Raw genomic sequence first — 17,727 nt, 5'->3', positions numbered from 1 at the left:
TAAAAGAATTTTTTTACTTACCACCTCTGAAGGGTGCTGCCATGACCATATGGGGGTTTCCGGCAGTTCCCCCTCCCCCTCCAGCCTCCCCCCAGTTTTCTATGTGCCAGTTCGGCCCTCTCTGGTGGCCATTTGGGAGACCGCTGCACATGCACTATGGCCATTTGAGTGGCCGGGTCACCTGGCCACACTAATGGCCAGGGCACATGTGTGGAGACCCCCCAAAAGGCCACCGGCTCTATGGGGAAGGCCAAACCTGCCCATAAAGACCGGGAGGAGGGCAGCAGGGGGAGGGGAACTGTCAGAGTCCCCCCAAAAAAATGGCTTTGGCAGAACCCCCCAGAGGCCACCAAACCCGGTGGTAAGCTTTTTTTTTAAAATTACAACCTAGCACCCCAAGCCTGCCTGGGGGGTTCAGCGCAACTTTGAGCTGAACCAGGGCCAGTCTGGCTCAAGGGCGAGGTTGAACCAGCTTGACCTCAAGCCAGTTCGCATATCCCTATCCCCAAATAACACATCATAGAGGGAGATGCACAACACGGAACTGCCATTTTTTATCAGCAGCTCTGTGTTTCTGATCATGTGTAGTTCCACCTCTAAGGTTTCCGAAACTCAAGATCAGGGACATCCAACCGCTTCCAGGCCACATCTGAAGTCAGCCTCTGATAACAGATTTGCACATTGTTTAAATGTTTAAGTGCTTCAACCTGTTAACAGGAGTCTTGAATAGTCTACTAAAACAAGAAGAAAAATCTCTAATTGCATTGCTGGAAGTGACATTTATTCAGATGCACAAAGTTTCCTGGTCATCTTGCGAGTTGATCTGGGAAATCAAGCTATTTGTTAGACTCTTCAGAGTCATGGCATTTCCAATATTTGTGGGGTGGAGAGTTTCAAGTGCTCATGATTGCAGAGACTAACCTATACATATGTTGTGCCCTAAGCAGCATTTCTTGGAAGTAACTACAAAAGTACATTGCTCGGGTGTCATGACACACCAATTTCACACAAGGATGAAGGCTGCCCTGTTCCACTCAAACAGAGAGCCTGCAGAGTGTTGAGCAGCAAGATCTAGGGAAATTGAGTCAGGAGGAGATGGCAACCCTGCAGCAGAGTGCAATAGCACAGGCAAGGGAGATAGTCTCATATATATTTCACACCCACATATACGCATTGCCAGTTGTTGTGAATGGTCACTATACTTGTATACATTTGTGTTTTGCATAGAATCGTCAAAGACTGGATCTCTTGCATTTCTGATCCGAGTGGTCCTATTTTCTTTTTATCTCTACTGATGCGAATATATCTGCCAACTGAGGATAACACTTCATGCATCCAATGACATGGGTACAAGTCCATGAAAGCTTCTGCCATGCTACATATTAGTCATTCAGGTGTTAAAGGACTCTCTTTCTTCCTCTCTCTCTCTCTCCCCTGCAACAGACTAACACAGTCCATCTGGGGTTTGGTTTTGCTTCATTTACTTAAGGTATCCTGAGTCCTGACACTGAATCCAGGTGCTGGAGTCATAGGTGCTCTTACCCCTGGACTTTGGAGCCAAAGTCCAGGGCCTCTTCAATCCCTGGAGCCCCCTCAAATCCTTTTTAGTCTGTCCCGGGTGGTATGGTTGCCCAGCCGAACATGATGATGCTTAATTTGCAGGGTAGTTGGGGCACATCCAAAGGCCTTTAGGTCCAGGCTCCAAAATTACCTAGGTGCACCTCTGGCTGGAGTTGTGCTGTGGTGAACCCATAGCTCAAATTAAGCCTTTTCAGTAGCAATGTTAACATTTGTATGCTTTCTGTATGTCCTGAACAGAGTAAGTTAACAACAGCATACTCATAGTTTCCCTTTCTTCCTCACTTATGAATTTTATAATGAATAAAAGGCAGAAACAGCACTCTGAGATGTTGAAAGACTCTTTGCTCTTGCGGAAATTTCCAAATATCCCTGTTTGCATGTTTAAACTAATAAAGGGATAACTCGGGTATCAGGCGAGGTAGAAAACCTAGAGGCTGTAATCATGAGCAGCTAAGGCCAGGCTAAGGCAGCTAAGCCTGGGGTTGGCTGCCTATGAGAACTGCAGGGCTTCTGTCGGCGCCTGGGCAGCAAACCCGCCTAAGAGGCTAGGCAGTTAAAGGAGGTTAAGGGAGTGAATCCTCCCTCGACCCCATTTACTTGACTGTGCGTCAGCACCAGCTGCTTTCAGCCAGCATTGAAACAGCATCACTGGGGAAATCCCCACAATGTGCCATGCACTTGTGTGGTGCATTGTGGGATTTCCGAGGGCCGGGACAACATGCCCTGACCCCCGCAGCTCCATGGGCAGGGAGAGGCCAGGGGCGGCAGCGGCTCGTCTGGGCGTGCGATTTATGTGCCCAGCAATAACACGAGGATTGTCTGCGGGAAGGGCGGGCTTCTGCTGCCTTCCCCGCTGCCCGTTCTCAAGGCCTCTCACACGATTGTGAGAAAGGGCACCCAGTGTTGTATTCAGGGTGTTTAAAGACTTATATAAAATGGTGGGTTTTCTCTTCCTTTTCTGTACATGCTCATATGAGTAGTGATGACTGTGGGAGCCAATGCACACCAGCTCAGCACATGGTGTCATTAAAGGAAGTGAACGTGCATTGCAGCCCAGTGCATGAGCACACAGTCCTACGCTGGCTGTGATGCTGGCTGGGCACTGGCACACAAGTCCTAGGTTTCACACTAGCCTTTGACAGTACATAAAGAAATTGGCCTGGGCTAACCAAAAAGCACTGGTACCACTCAAAAGGTTTATGTCAATGAACCCTGGTGGAGAAATAAAATGACTTCGCTAAACATTCAGTTGTTTGGCCCTTGTGAGTACAAAAAAATTGTAATGAGGCCCAAAGACCATGAAATGTAAGAGGTATGGCCTTTGACACACACAATCCAAATGCATATAGACAAATACAACGACCACTCACAATTGCATTGGCAAACTCTCTTCCTCCCTCAAGGATAATGCTTCAAGCATCTGATGGGATACACATATGTTCACTTTTAGTCCTGTTGAGAAGGTGGGAGTTACTGTGGATAATTAATCCAGAACAAAATATTGTGTGTGAGTGCCAAAGTTATTATTTTAAACACAAATTGCTTAGCAGTATGTGTCACTGAAATAAATTGAATTTACTTCCAGGTAATTCTGTTTAAGACTAAGGCCATGAGCACAGCTTGTAAAATACAGACTTTATGGGCCTGAAGTTCAGATGGCCTACTTAAGATGGAGCTTATGCCAATTCCTCTGCCACACATTGTCAGTTTCATACAGCCGCTGTTCCATTGTTGCTTGGGAGCTTGGCTTCTTCTCCATGCAGAAGAAACAAACTGACAAGCCAAGGAGTTGGCAGGCTTCTGAAACAAACATAAATCACTCCAGATTTTCCACTGCGATGAGTTGACCTCCAACGGCCAAAAGGCATGAATCAGAGCAGAATCTGAGCAGACCTCAATAGCAAAGGTGCTGAAGGCACACAATCAGCCTTCTGTTTGGCTGCTGCTCACGCATGTCAGCTGCTCAATCACGATCATGCCTGTCAACGAAGCACAAACAGTGAGCAGTCTGGGCATCCCCACAGAAGTGCTGTTTAACCTACAACCCATTTTTAATGTTGAAATAATATTAAAAGTGTCATGGGGCTTGGGAGATGTATCACCATTTAGAATTTTGTAGAAAGTATGCTTTCATCAGCTGGATTATTATTAATTATACTCATCATCACTGTCATCATTATTGCCTGCAATTATGAAGAATGGATAGAGGAGGGGGCCCATATATGGCAGGACACATAGAAAATATACATACACACACACACACACACACTTTGGTGTCCTTTCCTACTGAAGACTAGGTGCCCAAGATAGGGGTTTTGTAGGATTTGGGGAAGAGGTGATAGTACTACCATATATATCTCTATTTCAGCCTTTAAAAGTCATAGAACTTTAGACCTTGGAGGGATATCAAAGTCATGATCCAATCTCCTGAAATGAAGCAGAATCCACCCTTACCCAAGATAATCGGATTATCAAAGCCTTTTCCAACAAATCAAACCATCGGAAATATGGACATGATTGACAATCACACCAAGTTATGACTGGGGAAAAGGAGATAGCAAGATGGATGGAAATGCACCATCACTAGAGGTGTCTGAAAGACCTAGAATAATATTTATCAGAACAAAGCCAGAAGACCCAGAACCACTTCACACATTATGAGAATGCATCCATAGAAAACATCTCCCTTCCACATTGAACATCACCAGCCAATGCAGCTGGTAAATTCTGCTCTCAGCAATGAAGAAGCATAAATTCCCTCAGGTAAAAACAAAAATGGTTAACCATTTCCCCTGACTTTAGCATACTATGGCATCTTTCAAACAAGAGATGGCACCTCTGATGTGCAAAAAAAAAAATGTATGCCTATGTCTACATCATTCCTGTACAAGTTACAAACCACTAAGCTGAACGTATTGTGGCATGCAAGGTGCTTGAAAGGCAAGGCGGGAGGGCAATGAGGAAGCAAAGAGAAGAGATCTCAGCAGTACACAGTAAATGCTTTATTTAGCCCAACACATTCCAATCTTCCTGACTCTTCTTCAGGGGCACTGGTGAACCAAAACAGTCTGCTACCAGGGCAGAGGACTGCTTTGGTGCTTCGGAAGAAGGGTTGTAGGACTTGAAGCAAGTTAGGTGCTTCACATCTCTGCTCTGGGGTGTGCAATTTGATTCGCCAGCAAATTGATTCGGGTTGAATTGGGGGAGATTCACAAATTTGACCCCTAATTGAATCACCCTCAAAATAGAGGGCTTGATTTGGGGTCGAGGAGAGTCACCCCCGATCTGGTCTAAATTGATTTGTGTGATTCAAAAGCCATTTTAAGGCCCATTTTGCCTCTCCCCCCCCCCCACACAGCCCTGAGAGCAGGCTTACCAATTGGGAACGGTGGGTAGACCAGAGCTCCGCTCCAGATTAGCACATCAGCCCACCTCAGAGGACAGGTCTACCCAGGTAGACCTGTCCAAAGACGGCTGACGTGTGAAGTCCTGAGCAGGCAGCTGGTCTACCCGTTGATCCCAATTAGCAGACCAGCTCTCAGCAGGAAAAACACCATTTTGAGGCTTGTTTTCCCAGCAAAATGGACCTAAAAATGGCATGCAAATCACCCAAATCAATTCGGGTGATTCCGGGCTGATTCACTGAGACAACCGGCCAAACTGGCTGCTTTTGACCAATCAGTTCAGGGGGTCTGCTATTCAATTTGACCTCGAATCAAATTGCAGATTTTGATTCATGCACAGCCCTAATCTACCTTCACTCCTGTTTTTGCAATCCCAACACAAATGGGGTTTTTTAGACTCCATATCAGAGGCGTAACTAGGGAAAACGGCGCCCGGGGAAAGCACTGAAATTGCGCCCCCCCGCCGCCGCCCCCTGCCGCCCCCCAACATACATCTGACTGACACACATGTTTCAGAAAACTTTTATTTTAAAATTTTAAAAAATTACAAAAATTACCAAAAATTTCAAAATGCAATAAATAACCAAAAATGCAATAAATAACCAAAAATGCAATAAATAACCAAAAATTCTATTATTGTTTTTTGAGAGAAAATAGTATTTATTTTTTGTATTTCAATTTATTTATTTTTACATTCTATATCCCACTCTCCCTCCAAGTAGCCCAGAGTGGTGCACTACATACTTAGGTTTTTCCTCACAACAACCCTGTGAAGTTGGCTTGTATCTCAAACATCAGAATTATGATGCAATGATGATACATACTACATTATGAAGCCAACTGCTGCCAGCGCATTGCTCAAGAGTCAAGCAGCAGCACCACACAGACCCCGTTTCCTCAGCCACCCTCCTCCCCCCCCCCACCTAAAATCAAAAGAATGAAAGCTTTTTTTAAAAAACTAACAAACGAAAACAAGCACACACCGTGACCCAGCCAAGGGTCTCTCTCTGAATCTCTCTGTGCCGCCAGCCACAGCCGCATCTCAGCTGTTTGTCGGTGGAGAGCAGGGGAAGGGGCAGGCTATCTCCTCACTCCCGCCGCCGCCTCTTCAAACTGCGGGGTGACCCAAAACTGCCGCCTCACCACCTCCCCAGACACCATCTGAGCCCCAACACACCCCACTGTTTCCCTCAACCCTCCCCCCCCCCCGTAAATTTGAAGAAAAGGTTTTTTAAAACAGTAAACACACACACAGCTCTGTGCTACCCGTGGCTGTTTGTCGGTTGCTCCGGGTGGGGAAATAGCAGGGCACGCTCTCTCGTCACCATTGCCTCTTCAACTAGCATATATGGAAACTCTGAGCACCCCACCATTTTCCTCAACCCTCCCCCCATAAATTTAAAGCAAACAGTGTTTTTTTAAAAGCACATGGCTCAGGCTAGGGGGGGAAAGGGCAGGTTTTCTGCCTCCGTGGGGGTGGGGAGTTCACCCAACCGTTTTTCCTCAACCCTTCCCTCCCCCCCCGTAAGTTTAAATAAAACATTAAAAAGAACAAAAAACAGACACACACCTTGATGCTGCAGCTGCACACTTTATTGTGAAGGCGGTCAGTTTCCGTTTGCAAAAAGCAAGGCTTAGGCTCAGTCTGGTTGGTGGTCTTCTCCTCGCTGGATCCTCCCCGCGCAGCACACTAGAGCAGCCTCCAAACAGAGAGGAGCACAAACGCTCTCATCGCCAGCATGCAGTGCACATGAGTGATGACGCTGCGAGACTCCAGCGGGGAGATCTCGCGCAAGTGCAAGGACTCGGGAGGCCAATCAACCAATCAATGGCAGCAGCAAAACAGGCAGCGGCAGCACCCGCCCGCCTCAGAGCCAAGAGTGTTTGCCGGATGATTATCTTAAAAGATCTGAAGGGGGGCACGCGGTGATGGGCAGCATTTTGGCAATGGGGGGCGTGGGCGCGGGCGCGGAAGGGACCACTTGTGGGGGAGGGGGCGCCGACGCACTCCCTTGACTGCTGCTGCTGAGCCGGAGAAATTTTTATTTAAAATTTAAAAAAAAAAAATTGGGGGGGATCGGCAGGGTCATGGTGGCGCCCCCCATGTGACCTGCAAAGATGGCACCCGGGGCACGTGCCCCCCCGTCCCCCCTATCGTTACGCCTCTGCTCCATATGGTTGCTGTACGTAATTGGTGGACTGCATTTTGTTGGTCACAGGTCATACAAGCTTATTCCAGAATACATCTGGAGCAAGTGTTCTTCTTGCGGGTGATATTTATATTCTACAAAAGAAGATATATGCTGGCCTTGGGCTGAAATAAACAAATACATACATACAAAAGAAGATACAACTTCCCTTGAAATGCCCTGAGTGTCTTTGGAATAAGACATGCATACAGCAATGGCCTTGGGACAAATACACAACTCCTTTCCTGGACTATGAATTGTCCAGTCTGACAGTGAATTTTTTCTGGACTGTAAAAACAGCTCTCCATTTGCTTCTTCATCTTCTGCTTTGATCCCATTTCTGGTTGCTTCTTAGACAACACTTTTCTTTCAGACCCACAACGAGCAGAAGAAAAATACCATCACTTTGGTATTCTTTCCCTTCTACTTCGTTTAATAATGAGGCTCAGCTATTATTGAACCAACTGGATGACCACCAACACCCCCATCATCACAGATTTGGACTCCCACAAGAAATTTTAGACGTCAGGCTCATCTCTGTTTCTTACATTCCCCTTTCTAAGTGCTTAATCTTTCGGCTCATCTCTGTTTCTCACATTCCCTTTTCTAAGTCCTTAGTCTTTTGATCCAAAGACAGCATCAACAGATGTGGGGATGTCTTGTGGTCCCTCTTTTATCCCATAGTACATATCATCCTCTTCCACATTCTGCATGCCTTTGATTTCCAATAGCCCAGGTCTGACATCTGTAGCAGATGTGCCATCTCTTGCTGGAGCAGGAATAGAGCAACAGCCTTGGGTTGGTGCCACTGCCTTGTTCTTGCTCTGACCCTGACTTTCTCCCATCAGGGAATCAATCAAGGCAAAATCTTCATAGCAAGGAAGCTGGAATCTGAGCTGACTTTCTGTTGCAGGCACAAGTGGGGCATTTTTGCACCTCTGAAGAAATGGGCTGCTGGCAGTAGATTCCACCGAAGATGCATCCACCTCCCCTTGAAAGGAAGCTAGTGGTGCCTGGCTGTGAAGCCCATCAGACTTGCTGGAATTAAAAAGAAGAAGAATTATTTTTTTTTTAAGAAGGAGATTTATTGAAGGACACAGTTTTCAAGGCTGATTACCAAGCTGTTTTCTGTTCCGACTGGGAAGTTTACAGTAAATCAAGAAGGGCGGATGTTTGGGTTTCACCATCAGGCTGTTGGTTCTGGAATGACCAGGTTTATTTTGATTAACTTGGTTTCTAGGGTAGGTCAGTCCAATACCAGCATTTTGATCTGCTAACACAGCAATGAGAAGTGAGACTTTGACTAGAGGGCACATCAACCCTAGGTTAGTCGACTGCATTGGCTTTAAACTGATGAAAAGCAAGTGCACCATTTCATGCGGTTAACACAGCAAAAAAACCAAAGCAGGGATTTGGACATTTCATCTCTCCATTTTTACTAGGCCCACAACATTTCATATTCAGGTTCAATTGTATTTCCATATTGGCCATGGGCCATGACAGAAGTGCAAATTGCAGTACATTAAAATGATGACAAAAGTCATATGAAAAGTCATACAGTGGGATATAGAAGACTGAAGCTGGCATATATGCATCAAAATGACTGTTCTTTGTTGCAATTCCCTCTTTCTATGCTTTAATTTGCACAATTAAAAAAAGACCTGGAAAGAAGTAAAAGTCATATGTTTAAACATTATTTCAGTGGGCAAGAGATGAGTCAAATAACTGGTTAGTAGCAACTATTAATCAGATTAATTTATTAGAGACCCTTTAATCATTAAAAAAGTGCCCACACACACACACATATATAAATAGATAGATAGTACCGCTGTGCATGCATACATACTATACATACACATACACACGCCATGGGTGTCAGGCATCATCCAGGAAGAGAACTGGCTGCTTTTATCACGCCCAAGAGGGCATACCTTTCTTCAGATGATGCCTAATACAACACATACATACATACTCTAAAAATAAAATAATACATTTGTCTTCAGAAATGTTCTTATGGGTTACTTCCAATGCTGTGGGATGCTAAGTTCTGACTATAGAATATGGGCAGAGGGGCTGCAGTTCAGTGGCAGGGGACTGGCTTTGCATGCAGGCGATATTTCTGGCATCTCCAGGTTCTTAGAGAGCTTGGAGATGGCTTTATCTACCCCAGCTGCAGCGGAAGTGCACAGGTAAGGAGAGCACTGCTCATTAATACTGTTGTCTGGAGACATGGAGTTAAAGTTCTAAATAAAGTAGTTTAGGAAATCCATCAGGGAGATAGATAAGGCCTACATGCCTTACTGCTAACTACATACAGGAAGAAGGGGAGGGAGAAGAAGGAAGTCTCTCTCTCTCCAGGTGAGAGAATGGAACCTGAAACTATCAGTCTAACAAAGGAGAAGTAGAGTAGAGAAAGGGTAGTCAGAGAGGGTCCCTAGTGGTCAAAAGGGTTGCTGGTGCTAAGAGTCGATGCCATCAGGAGCTGCATCTCCAACACAGCTAAGGTTGGGAAAGAGCCCAGCCAGAGGCACTCTTCGGGGCCGAGTCCAGGGCCTCCACGCCCCGTGGGGGACCCCAAATCCTATTTCATCTGTCCTGGGTGGTGTGGTTGTGGCGCCACACTACTGGCCTGCCCTCTGCCCAGTGGCCGAGTGTGATTGTGACTGCGCCGGGTGCTTTAGAGACAGGAGTGCGGGGTGGGGAAAGAAATCTGTGGGGTGGGAATATGTTGAGCTGCATGTTGAAAAGCTTCTGCTAATGCCTATTCGCATGTGAGTTCCGTTGCTGTTTATGCCCTCAAGAGCCCACATGTGCAAAATACGGTGTGTTTCACAGCGTGTGTGTGTGTGTGTGTGTGTGTGTGTGTGTGTGTAGGGAGATGATGCTCAACATGTGGTGGGGGGCAGGGCTCCGAAATTACCTAGATACACCTCTGAGTCTGTCTGAAACCCTGGAGAGCTGCTGCCAGTCAGTGTAGACAACACTGAGCTAGACGGACCAAGGGGCCGACTCCGTATAAGACTGCTTTGAATGTTCATTGTGAGAGATCACGTGCTGGTCTATGCTCAAATGTTTAAAGCTTAGGACCAAACTGGACAATATGGCTAGGCATGACTGAGGTCTGATTGTTTTTTTCTAAAGTAAATGACACACAATTTGGGGGAGGGGGAATCCATATCAGGACTGAAGGGAGGGGGCTTTAACCTCCTCCTCCCCCCACCACTACGGTTGTGATCTGACTCCCTCCCCATGAAGTTATTTGCCCAGCCCCCAGGAGAAAAGCTGCCACCAAGAGGAGCAGCCATTGGGCGTAGCCACAGGGGGAGGCTCCGTCTCTGGACTCCAACAGGGGCACAACGTTAAGAAGACCCTCTCCCTGCACCTTGGGCCAAGAGGAAATCTAATTACAAGATACAGCAGGCTTTTGTCTGCAGCAGCCACTGAAGGAGAAAACATAGTGAAAACACAGCCAGCATAGTGTAATGAGCCAGCATAGTGTAGTGGTTAGCGTGTTGGACTGGGACCGGAAAGACGCAAGTTCGAAGCCCCATTCAGCCATGAAACTTACTGGGTGACTCTAGGCCAGTCATGTATCTCTCAGTCTAACCTACCTCGCAGTGTTGTTGTGAGGATAAAAACTGGCATGTACACCACTCTGAACTCCTCGGAGGAAGGGTGGGATATAAATGCAAAAATAAATAAATAGAACGACCATTTAATTTTTAAAAAAATCTGTACTACCTTTCTCTCATCGGACTCAAGGTGGTTTACAAAAAGAATCAAGTACAAATGCTACAATTCCACAATAAAACCACCATTACAATAAAAAAGGCAAACCGTCATAATTAAATAGTCACGTAAGCACCAATGCTACAATCTTATACCCTGAATTAATGCTTATTCTGCCTTGTGTTCAGTAAAATGTTTAGTAAAATTTTGCATGTAACTACTGAATGAGCATAATAAAGGAGATCATACCGTGGACTCTGGATCTACTTCTCACTGTGGCTGTAAACCTGTGTCTGGGCTGCACCACGTCAGACTACTGGTAGGGGCCCACATAATGGAATGCTCCCTCTGTGGGTGGGTGGATGCCTAAAGCATGTCAGGGAGAAAGCTAACCCACAACCCTTCTCCCTGACATTTGGTTTTCTCTGTGAAGAGGATGTTATGTATGGAGGAGCATTCAAGCATATGAAACTGACTTCCCCCCACCCCGTGATCTGAAGTGGTACAGCTCCAACAGAGACAAAAAGGCCCACCTGTCTCTCATCGTTGCCCCAGCTTTGCTCCTTGATGTGCAGTGCAGCAGCATCTCAAAAGGTCACACACAATTTCAGACATCATTTTACAGTCTCTTTGCTACAAAACAGTGGAGAGCTTCTGGCCTGCAGGTTATTTACAGCTAAGTATGCCAGGTCAGGTTTTTTGAAAAATAAAGGTTTGGATAAATCATTTTCTACAACTGTGACATTTCACTACCACTTATTATTTGAATTCACATCTAAACAAGTTAAGTACACCAGACTGTTTATGTAACTGGGTGGATCCAGCAGTCAAGAAATACGCCGCAGACTACCACTTGGCAGGGTTGCAATGAAGGCCTTAGAAAGGATACTTAGATGCCGTGGCATGTCTACACCTACAAAGATTAGAATCATTTGGACCATGGTTTTTCCCATGACACTCTATGGATATGAAAGCTGGAGTTTGAAGAAGCAAGATAGAAATAGCATCAACACTTTTGAACTTTGGTGCTGGAGAAGACTTTTGAGGATAACACGGACAGCCAGGAAAACAAACAAATGGATCATAGAACAAATCAATCCAGAATTTTCACTCGAGGCACAAATGACCAGGCTCAAATTATCATACTTCGGACATATTATGCAAAGATCCAGCTCCCTTGAGAAGTCCAAAATGCTGGGAAAAGTTGAAGGAAAGAGAAGAAGACGACGACCAATAGCAAGGTGGATGGACTCAATTACAACAGCAATGAATGCACCGCTGAGAGACCTTAAAGGCCAAGTTGAAAACAGATCATCCTGTAGAGAATCTATGTGTTCGCACTTGACGGCACTTAATCAATCAATCAGTCAACCAATCAAGAATGGCTAACTGAGATAACTGGAATGAAAAGTGACCATAGAGTGCTAGATGATCTGCAAAACAGCCCTTGTGCAAAACAAAAGAAGTACTCACCCGTAGAACCTCATGGCTTCCCTCTGGGATGCTGGATCTCCATCACTCTCTGAAGCCCTGTGAACCTCTGCTTTGGCTTGCACAACAGGTTGGACACATCCTCCTTGGCTGACTAGCAGGGCTGGGGCAGACGGAACTCCCAAGCACTCCGCAGCACCTACCACCTTTGTTTGGGTCTGCTCATACGTTGGCAGGCTTTTTTCATAGACATCAGCTTCTTTCTGGCTGGTGTAAGGTGTCTGAGAACTGTGCAAATACAGAGGAAACTGGGATGTCATTCAGGGGTACAGGCAAAGGGAAATCTTGAGGAGCAACTCAGTTAAATTGTGGGGAAGCACTTTTGGAAGGGAAATGTGGGCTATTCGGTTTGGCAGGGAGAAGTTCAGTAAAATGTGGGGACTCCTCTAATCCTTGGGAAGAGGGAGCTGCACCCCTGCAGGGAATGCTTTGTTAATCAGTTAGCAGGGACTCCACCATGAACTGATGGCCCCTTCCCTTTTTGTGGAAATGTCTCCACTGAGTGAGGCTCTTGGATTCAGAGAGCATAGACTGAGCATATAAAATTGGAGGGTGGAGCTATAGCAAAGCCACTCCTGGTATTTTGGGGCTTGGTTTGGACAAGTCCTTAACTGGGGGGCCATGGCCATCTCCTTTCTCAACTGTAGTCCAAAACATTCCTGAAGCCACAGCAGTCCTAGGATGGAGAGAGACATGCACAGAACAAAACGGAGAGACGTGCGCAGCACCAGAGCAAAACTGGTGCTCCGTTCTGCTCTTTTCTGCTCAGAGGAAGTCAGTGTGGTGTAGTGGGTAGAGGGTTGGACTAGGACCGGGGAGACCTGCGTTCAGATCCCCATTCAGCCATGAAACTTACTGGGTGACTCTGGGCCAGTCATGTATCTCTCAGCCTAGCCTACCACATAGGGTTGTTGTGAGGATAAACATAAATATGTACACCACTTTGGTCTTCTTGGAGGAAGAGCGGGATATAAATATTGTTATTATTACTATTAACAACAACTGAGCAAAACTGGGCAGCACCAGAGCAAAACTGAACTGTGATGGGCTCCAGGCAGGATACAGATTCAGCACCAGAATATGGTGACAAGATGGGCTAGACTGAGGCAACAGGACTAGGCTTGCTGTGAAGAGAAGTGGAGATAGTCTGTGCTCCTCACTTTGACCCTACCCCCAAGAAAATATTCCTAGTTGTGCCTCTCTACACTTCCAATGGACCATAGCCATCTGAATCACATGGAAGAATTGAGGTCTTTACATCAGTATCAGGATAGAAGTCCCTCCTCCTGAGACAAAGAACGAGGTAGCCAGGGACTTGGAGCTGAATAGCTGACTTCCTATATAATTTAAGCCACAGTGAAAGTTGCTATTTTATTGCGGCTTGGATTTATAGTGTTGCTCTTTTTTAAAAATAAAATAAAAACCAATTTGATTTAATTATGAACAGGAGTTCTGTCTCAGGCTTGATAACATATAAACTAGACATGACAGACAGTTTTGTGCATCCGTCTCCTCACTTTAGGTTGCTTTTTTAAAAGCAGCTTTAAGAAGGCTACAGGTTTGAGCAAAGGAATGGAAAGGGGAGGGGCTGCTTACCCCCTTCCCACCTGGCTGCCTTTCTGCTCAAAAGCCTCCCAACTTGCAAGCAACTTTTCTCTCCATGGCAGAAATCCTATGGGCACCTTATCATTTCCCCCTCTGGGAGAAAAGCACATTGAGAGATCTTTGAGCTGGAATATGGCAAGAGGAGCAAGAGTTAATCAGACCTTCCCCTAACTACTCCTTTGCTCATATTTGCCACCAGCAACACTGCTTTAAAAAAATAATCATAGGAAAGTGACATTACTACTACTATGAGTATTTGTATACTGCTTTTTCAATGAAAATTTTCAGAGAGAGAGAGAGAGAGAGAGAGAGAGAGAGAGAGAGAGAGAGAGAGAGAGAGAGAGAGATCTGTCCACAAAGGGTTCACAAGCTAAAAAGAAACATAAGATAGACAACAGCAATAGGCCACAGAGAGATGCTGTGCTGGGAAGGGCTGAGGTTGCCTAGGGTGGGATGTGTAACTAAGCTGCACATCTAATTTTGTCCCATACTCAGTATTAGCCGAATGTGACTTCCCAGTAGCTAATGGAGGTAGATGACAGCTACAGCTTAAATCGAACCTGGCACCTTTTCACCACAGCTGTGGTCTAGGTACTGTCCAACATGCCCGCCCGTGGTTTCTTCTTCCCTGAGCAGGGACTCTTGTCCAGGGTGGACAAGAGTACTGCTATGTATTACAAACTGTCAGATTATCCCATCTAGCAGTTGGACCCATCTAGTAGTTGCAGCCGCATTCATGCCAAGGACAGATTAGCAACCTTGAGATTTATAGCAGCACATGAGTGAGTATTATAAGAACATGGACAACTTGTGCACTACTGAGAAGCATTAATTTAAGAAGGACTGATGGAGGGGGTGGCTTTACTCATGAAAAAAGATGGTCTTGTGGTAGCATGTATGACTTGTCCCCTTTGCTAAGCTCCACCCTGGTTGCATATGGATGGGAGATTACATGTGTGAGCACCACAAGATATTCCACTTAGGGGGTGGGTCCACTCTGGGAAGAGCTCTGTATGCTTGTATACAGAAGCTTCCAAGTTCCCTCCCTGGCATCTCCAAGGTAGGGCTGAGAGGGTCACCTGACTGCAGCCTTAGAGAAGCCACTGCCAGGCTGGGTAGACAATACTGAGCTAGATAGACCAATGGTCTGACTCAGTATATGGCAGCTTCCTGTGTTCCTAAAACAGAATACAGTCAGGAACAGATTCACCTGTATATGAGATTGGACTAGCCCACAATAGGCCATGGCCAGGACTTAATCTAAGAAAGAGCTGATTGCTGGAGCCATAAAAACAGAACTCATGGCCGAAGGCTTGGCTTCTGCTCCTGCTCAGTGTTGAGAGATGTTGTTGGGAGGAAGGGAGCCTGAGATATGTGTTAGGGAATGGGAAACACAGAAAATGCTGCTTGGAGAACTTGATTGGCTGATTGTAGCTTTACACATCCCAAACAGACTGAGGGTCATAATTCAGTGATATGTGGACATGCTTTGCAGAAAGCAAGTCCCAGGTTGAATTCTTGGCATCTCCTGGTAGGGCTGGGAAAATCTGTGTCTGAAACCCTGAAAAGCTGCTGCCAGGGTAGACAACACTGAGCTAGATGGATCAATGATCTGACTTCATACCAGGCAGCTTCATAAAGTGCAGGGTGAGCTCTAAGCAGATCTACATTCCTGTTTTTGGATGGAATTACATACAGCAGGATTTGGCACTGAAATAAGACCAAGTGCTATAGCCGCAAGATCAGTGTATTGCTTTTTCCCCACATTGGTCTCCAGCACTGTTCCATGTGTTTTGGTGGGGTGTGTGTGTGTGTGTGTGTGTGTGTGTGTGTAATATATTTATTATAAACACAAAAACATCAATATAATCACAGTAGGATAAAACATAATTGATTAAATTATTTCCATTAATTACTAATACAATTAACTTAAATTATGTGCACCAGTCCACAACACAATGATATAAGCTAATATAATCTTTTCTAACCCTTCTTTCAACCTTCATCAATTATCCAAAGCTTTTCATCACTTAACCCATCATAAGCCATCCTGAGTCCACCATTCCATCCCCAATATCAAAAACATCCATCCATCATTCTTATATATTCCATGTAGTTCTTCTTTCCTTCCCTACACCATATCATATGGGTTAATTTTAGGCATCTCAAGGTTGACTAACATTTTCCCTCCCATTGTCTTTCCACTGGGATCTCTACATTTTGCCCTTTCAATAATCTAGCTTCCATTATCAAATGAAATATTAATGCATTTTCATATTTTGAATCCATCTGACCAAAGCACCCTCAATGCCACTACTACAGGATCTTATTCCAGGCTGGCTTAAAAAAAAAAAAAAAAATGAGCAGGAGCTTTTGAGACACCCTAAATTTTTCTGAAGATGTTGATTTTCTTCTGGCTTCTTTTGTTTTCCATCAGTAAAATATGTTTGTATTTCACTGTCTTGTGCCACTGTTTCCAGACACTGACCTTGCCCCCTGAGGAACACCGCTTATAGTGTTCTTATTAAAAATTAGATTACAAACTGTTGAGATGAAGCTTACAGGCTTGGCTTCTTCAGACATACCTGTTCTTCTCAGGAATCTCATTTTCAATAGATGAAGCAGCAGACTTCTTTACAAGGAACTTCTCAGACTCTGTGTCAACAGAAACAACTCTGATCTGGGGAGAAAGTGGGGGTTAGGGGAGATGAGGGGGAACAAAGAGAGGGAATATCCTATGTTAGGAGCTATTATTCCTCTTATAGCTCTCACTTGTGAGAGGACACTAATGTGCACATTGCAGCATCCTTTACAAGTTTTCTCTTTAATATAGCTTGATGTATCCACGTAGTAGCTCCTTCACGATAATCCCACCAGTAGGCAGGTGTTAGGAGCATTTGATCACACTTGCGATTTGTACTTGGTCTCTATTTACATCACAATATTACCCAAGTTTAAAACACTCAAGTGTATGCTCTCATTAATCAGGAACAGGGATGTGCAGAACCAGAACCGGTTCGAGCTGATTCTCAAACCCACTGGCCCAGCCAATTGGTTCAACGAATTGGTTCAAATACCCACAGTTGGGTCTGAATTTGAAATGCCCCGACCAGTCCATGCATACCCCTAATCAGGACTCTCCACCCAAAACAGGCACATGCACTGCTTGCTGTGTAAACACTGGCCAACATGATGTGCAACACAAAGCTGGCATTGCACATCAACCCGTGCTGCTGCACACAGGGCAGACTGCCCTGATGGTGTTGTGAGTGGGGGCAGTTGCACAATTACTTAAAACTACTGCACTCCCATAGTAGTGCAGCGCTACTTCTATTGGAAACAATGATGTCCTGATTTTCTCCCAGCACACACACACACACGAATAAATAAATATGTGAGGGGTGGCTTGTCCCAATTAGTATTTGGGTCACGTGTAGAGTGGTATTTCAGATTAGCCACACACCCCACATTCATTAAGAGGACATCAGGAAATACATCGGGACAGGCATGCACTGGGGACTTCTTAATTGCCCTTGCTATTCTTAGTTGCATGGGCCAGTTCTTCAGGGGAAGTATAATCTGAACCAGCCCTTTGCTTTGTAAGGGCTGGTGTCAAGGGTTAGCATAATTGTGCAAATGGTCAAGGACCCGCTGCCAATTCCTGAAGACACCTCTGTGCACATAGCTTTTGTGTGGTGGTAATGGAGTAACACTCTTAGCCTAGAGAA

General features: G+C 45.4%; 1 protein-coding gene across 1 annotated transcript in view; it reads right to left on the bottom strand.

Annotated features, from left to right (window-relative positions):
- Positions 1 to 6,564: 6,564 nt before the first annotated feature.
- Positions 6,565 to 17,727, bottom strand: part of BSND (barttin CLCNK type accessory subunit beta) — a 78,169-nt gene continuing 67,006 nt past the window's right edge. The window contains exons 3-5 of the mRNA XM_053247457.1: positions 16,585 to 16,679; positions 12,377 to 12,622; positions 6,565 to 8,212 (exon numbers count right to left, since the gene is read on the bottom strand). Of these exons, the coding sequence (XP_053103432.1) occupies positions 7,789 to 8,212; positions 12,377 to 12,622; positions 16,585 to 16,679 (765 nt within the window). The 3' untranslated portion in view covers positions 6,565 to 7,788. The remainder of the gene's footprint in view (positions 8,213 to 12,376; positions 12,623 to 16,584; positions 16,680 to 17,727) is intronic.

This window comes from Hemicordylus capensis, chromosome 4 (assembly GCF_027244095.1).
Source record: "Hemicordylus capensis ecotype Gifberg chromosome 4, rHemCap1.1.pri, whole genome shotgun sequence".
NCBI lineage: Eukaryota > Metazoa > Chordata > Lepidosauria > Squamata > Cordylidae > Hemicordylus > Hemicordylus capensis.
Note: the sequence above shows the minus strand (reverse complement) of the source record. Positions and strands in the feature narration are given on the sequence as shown.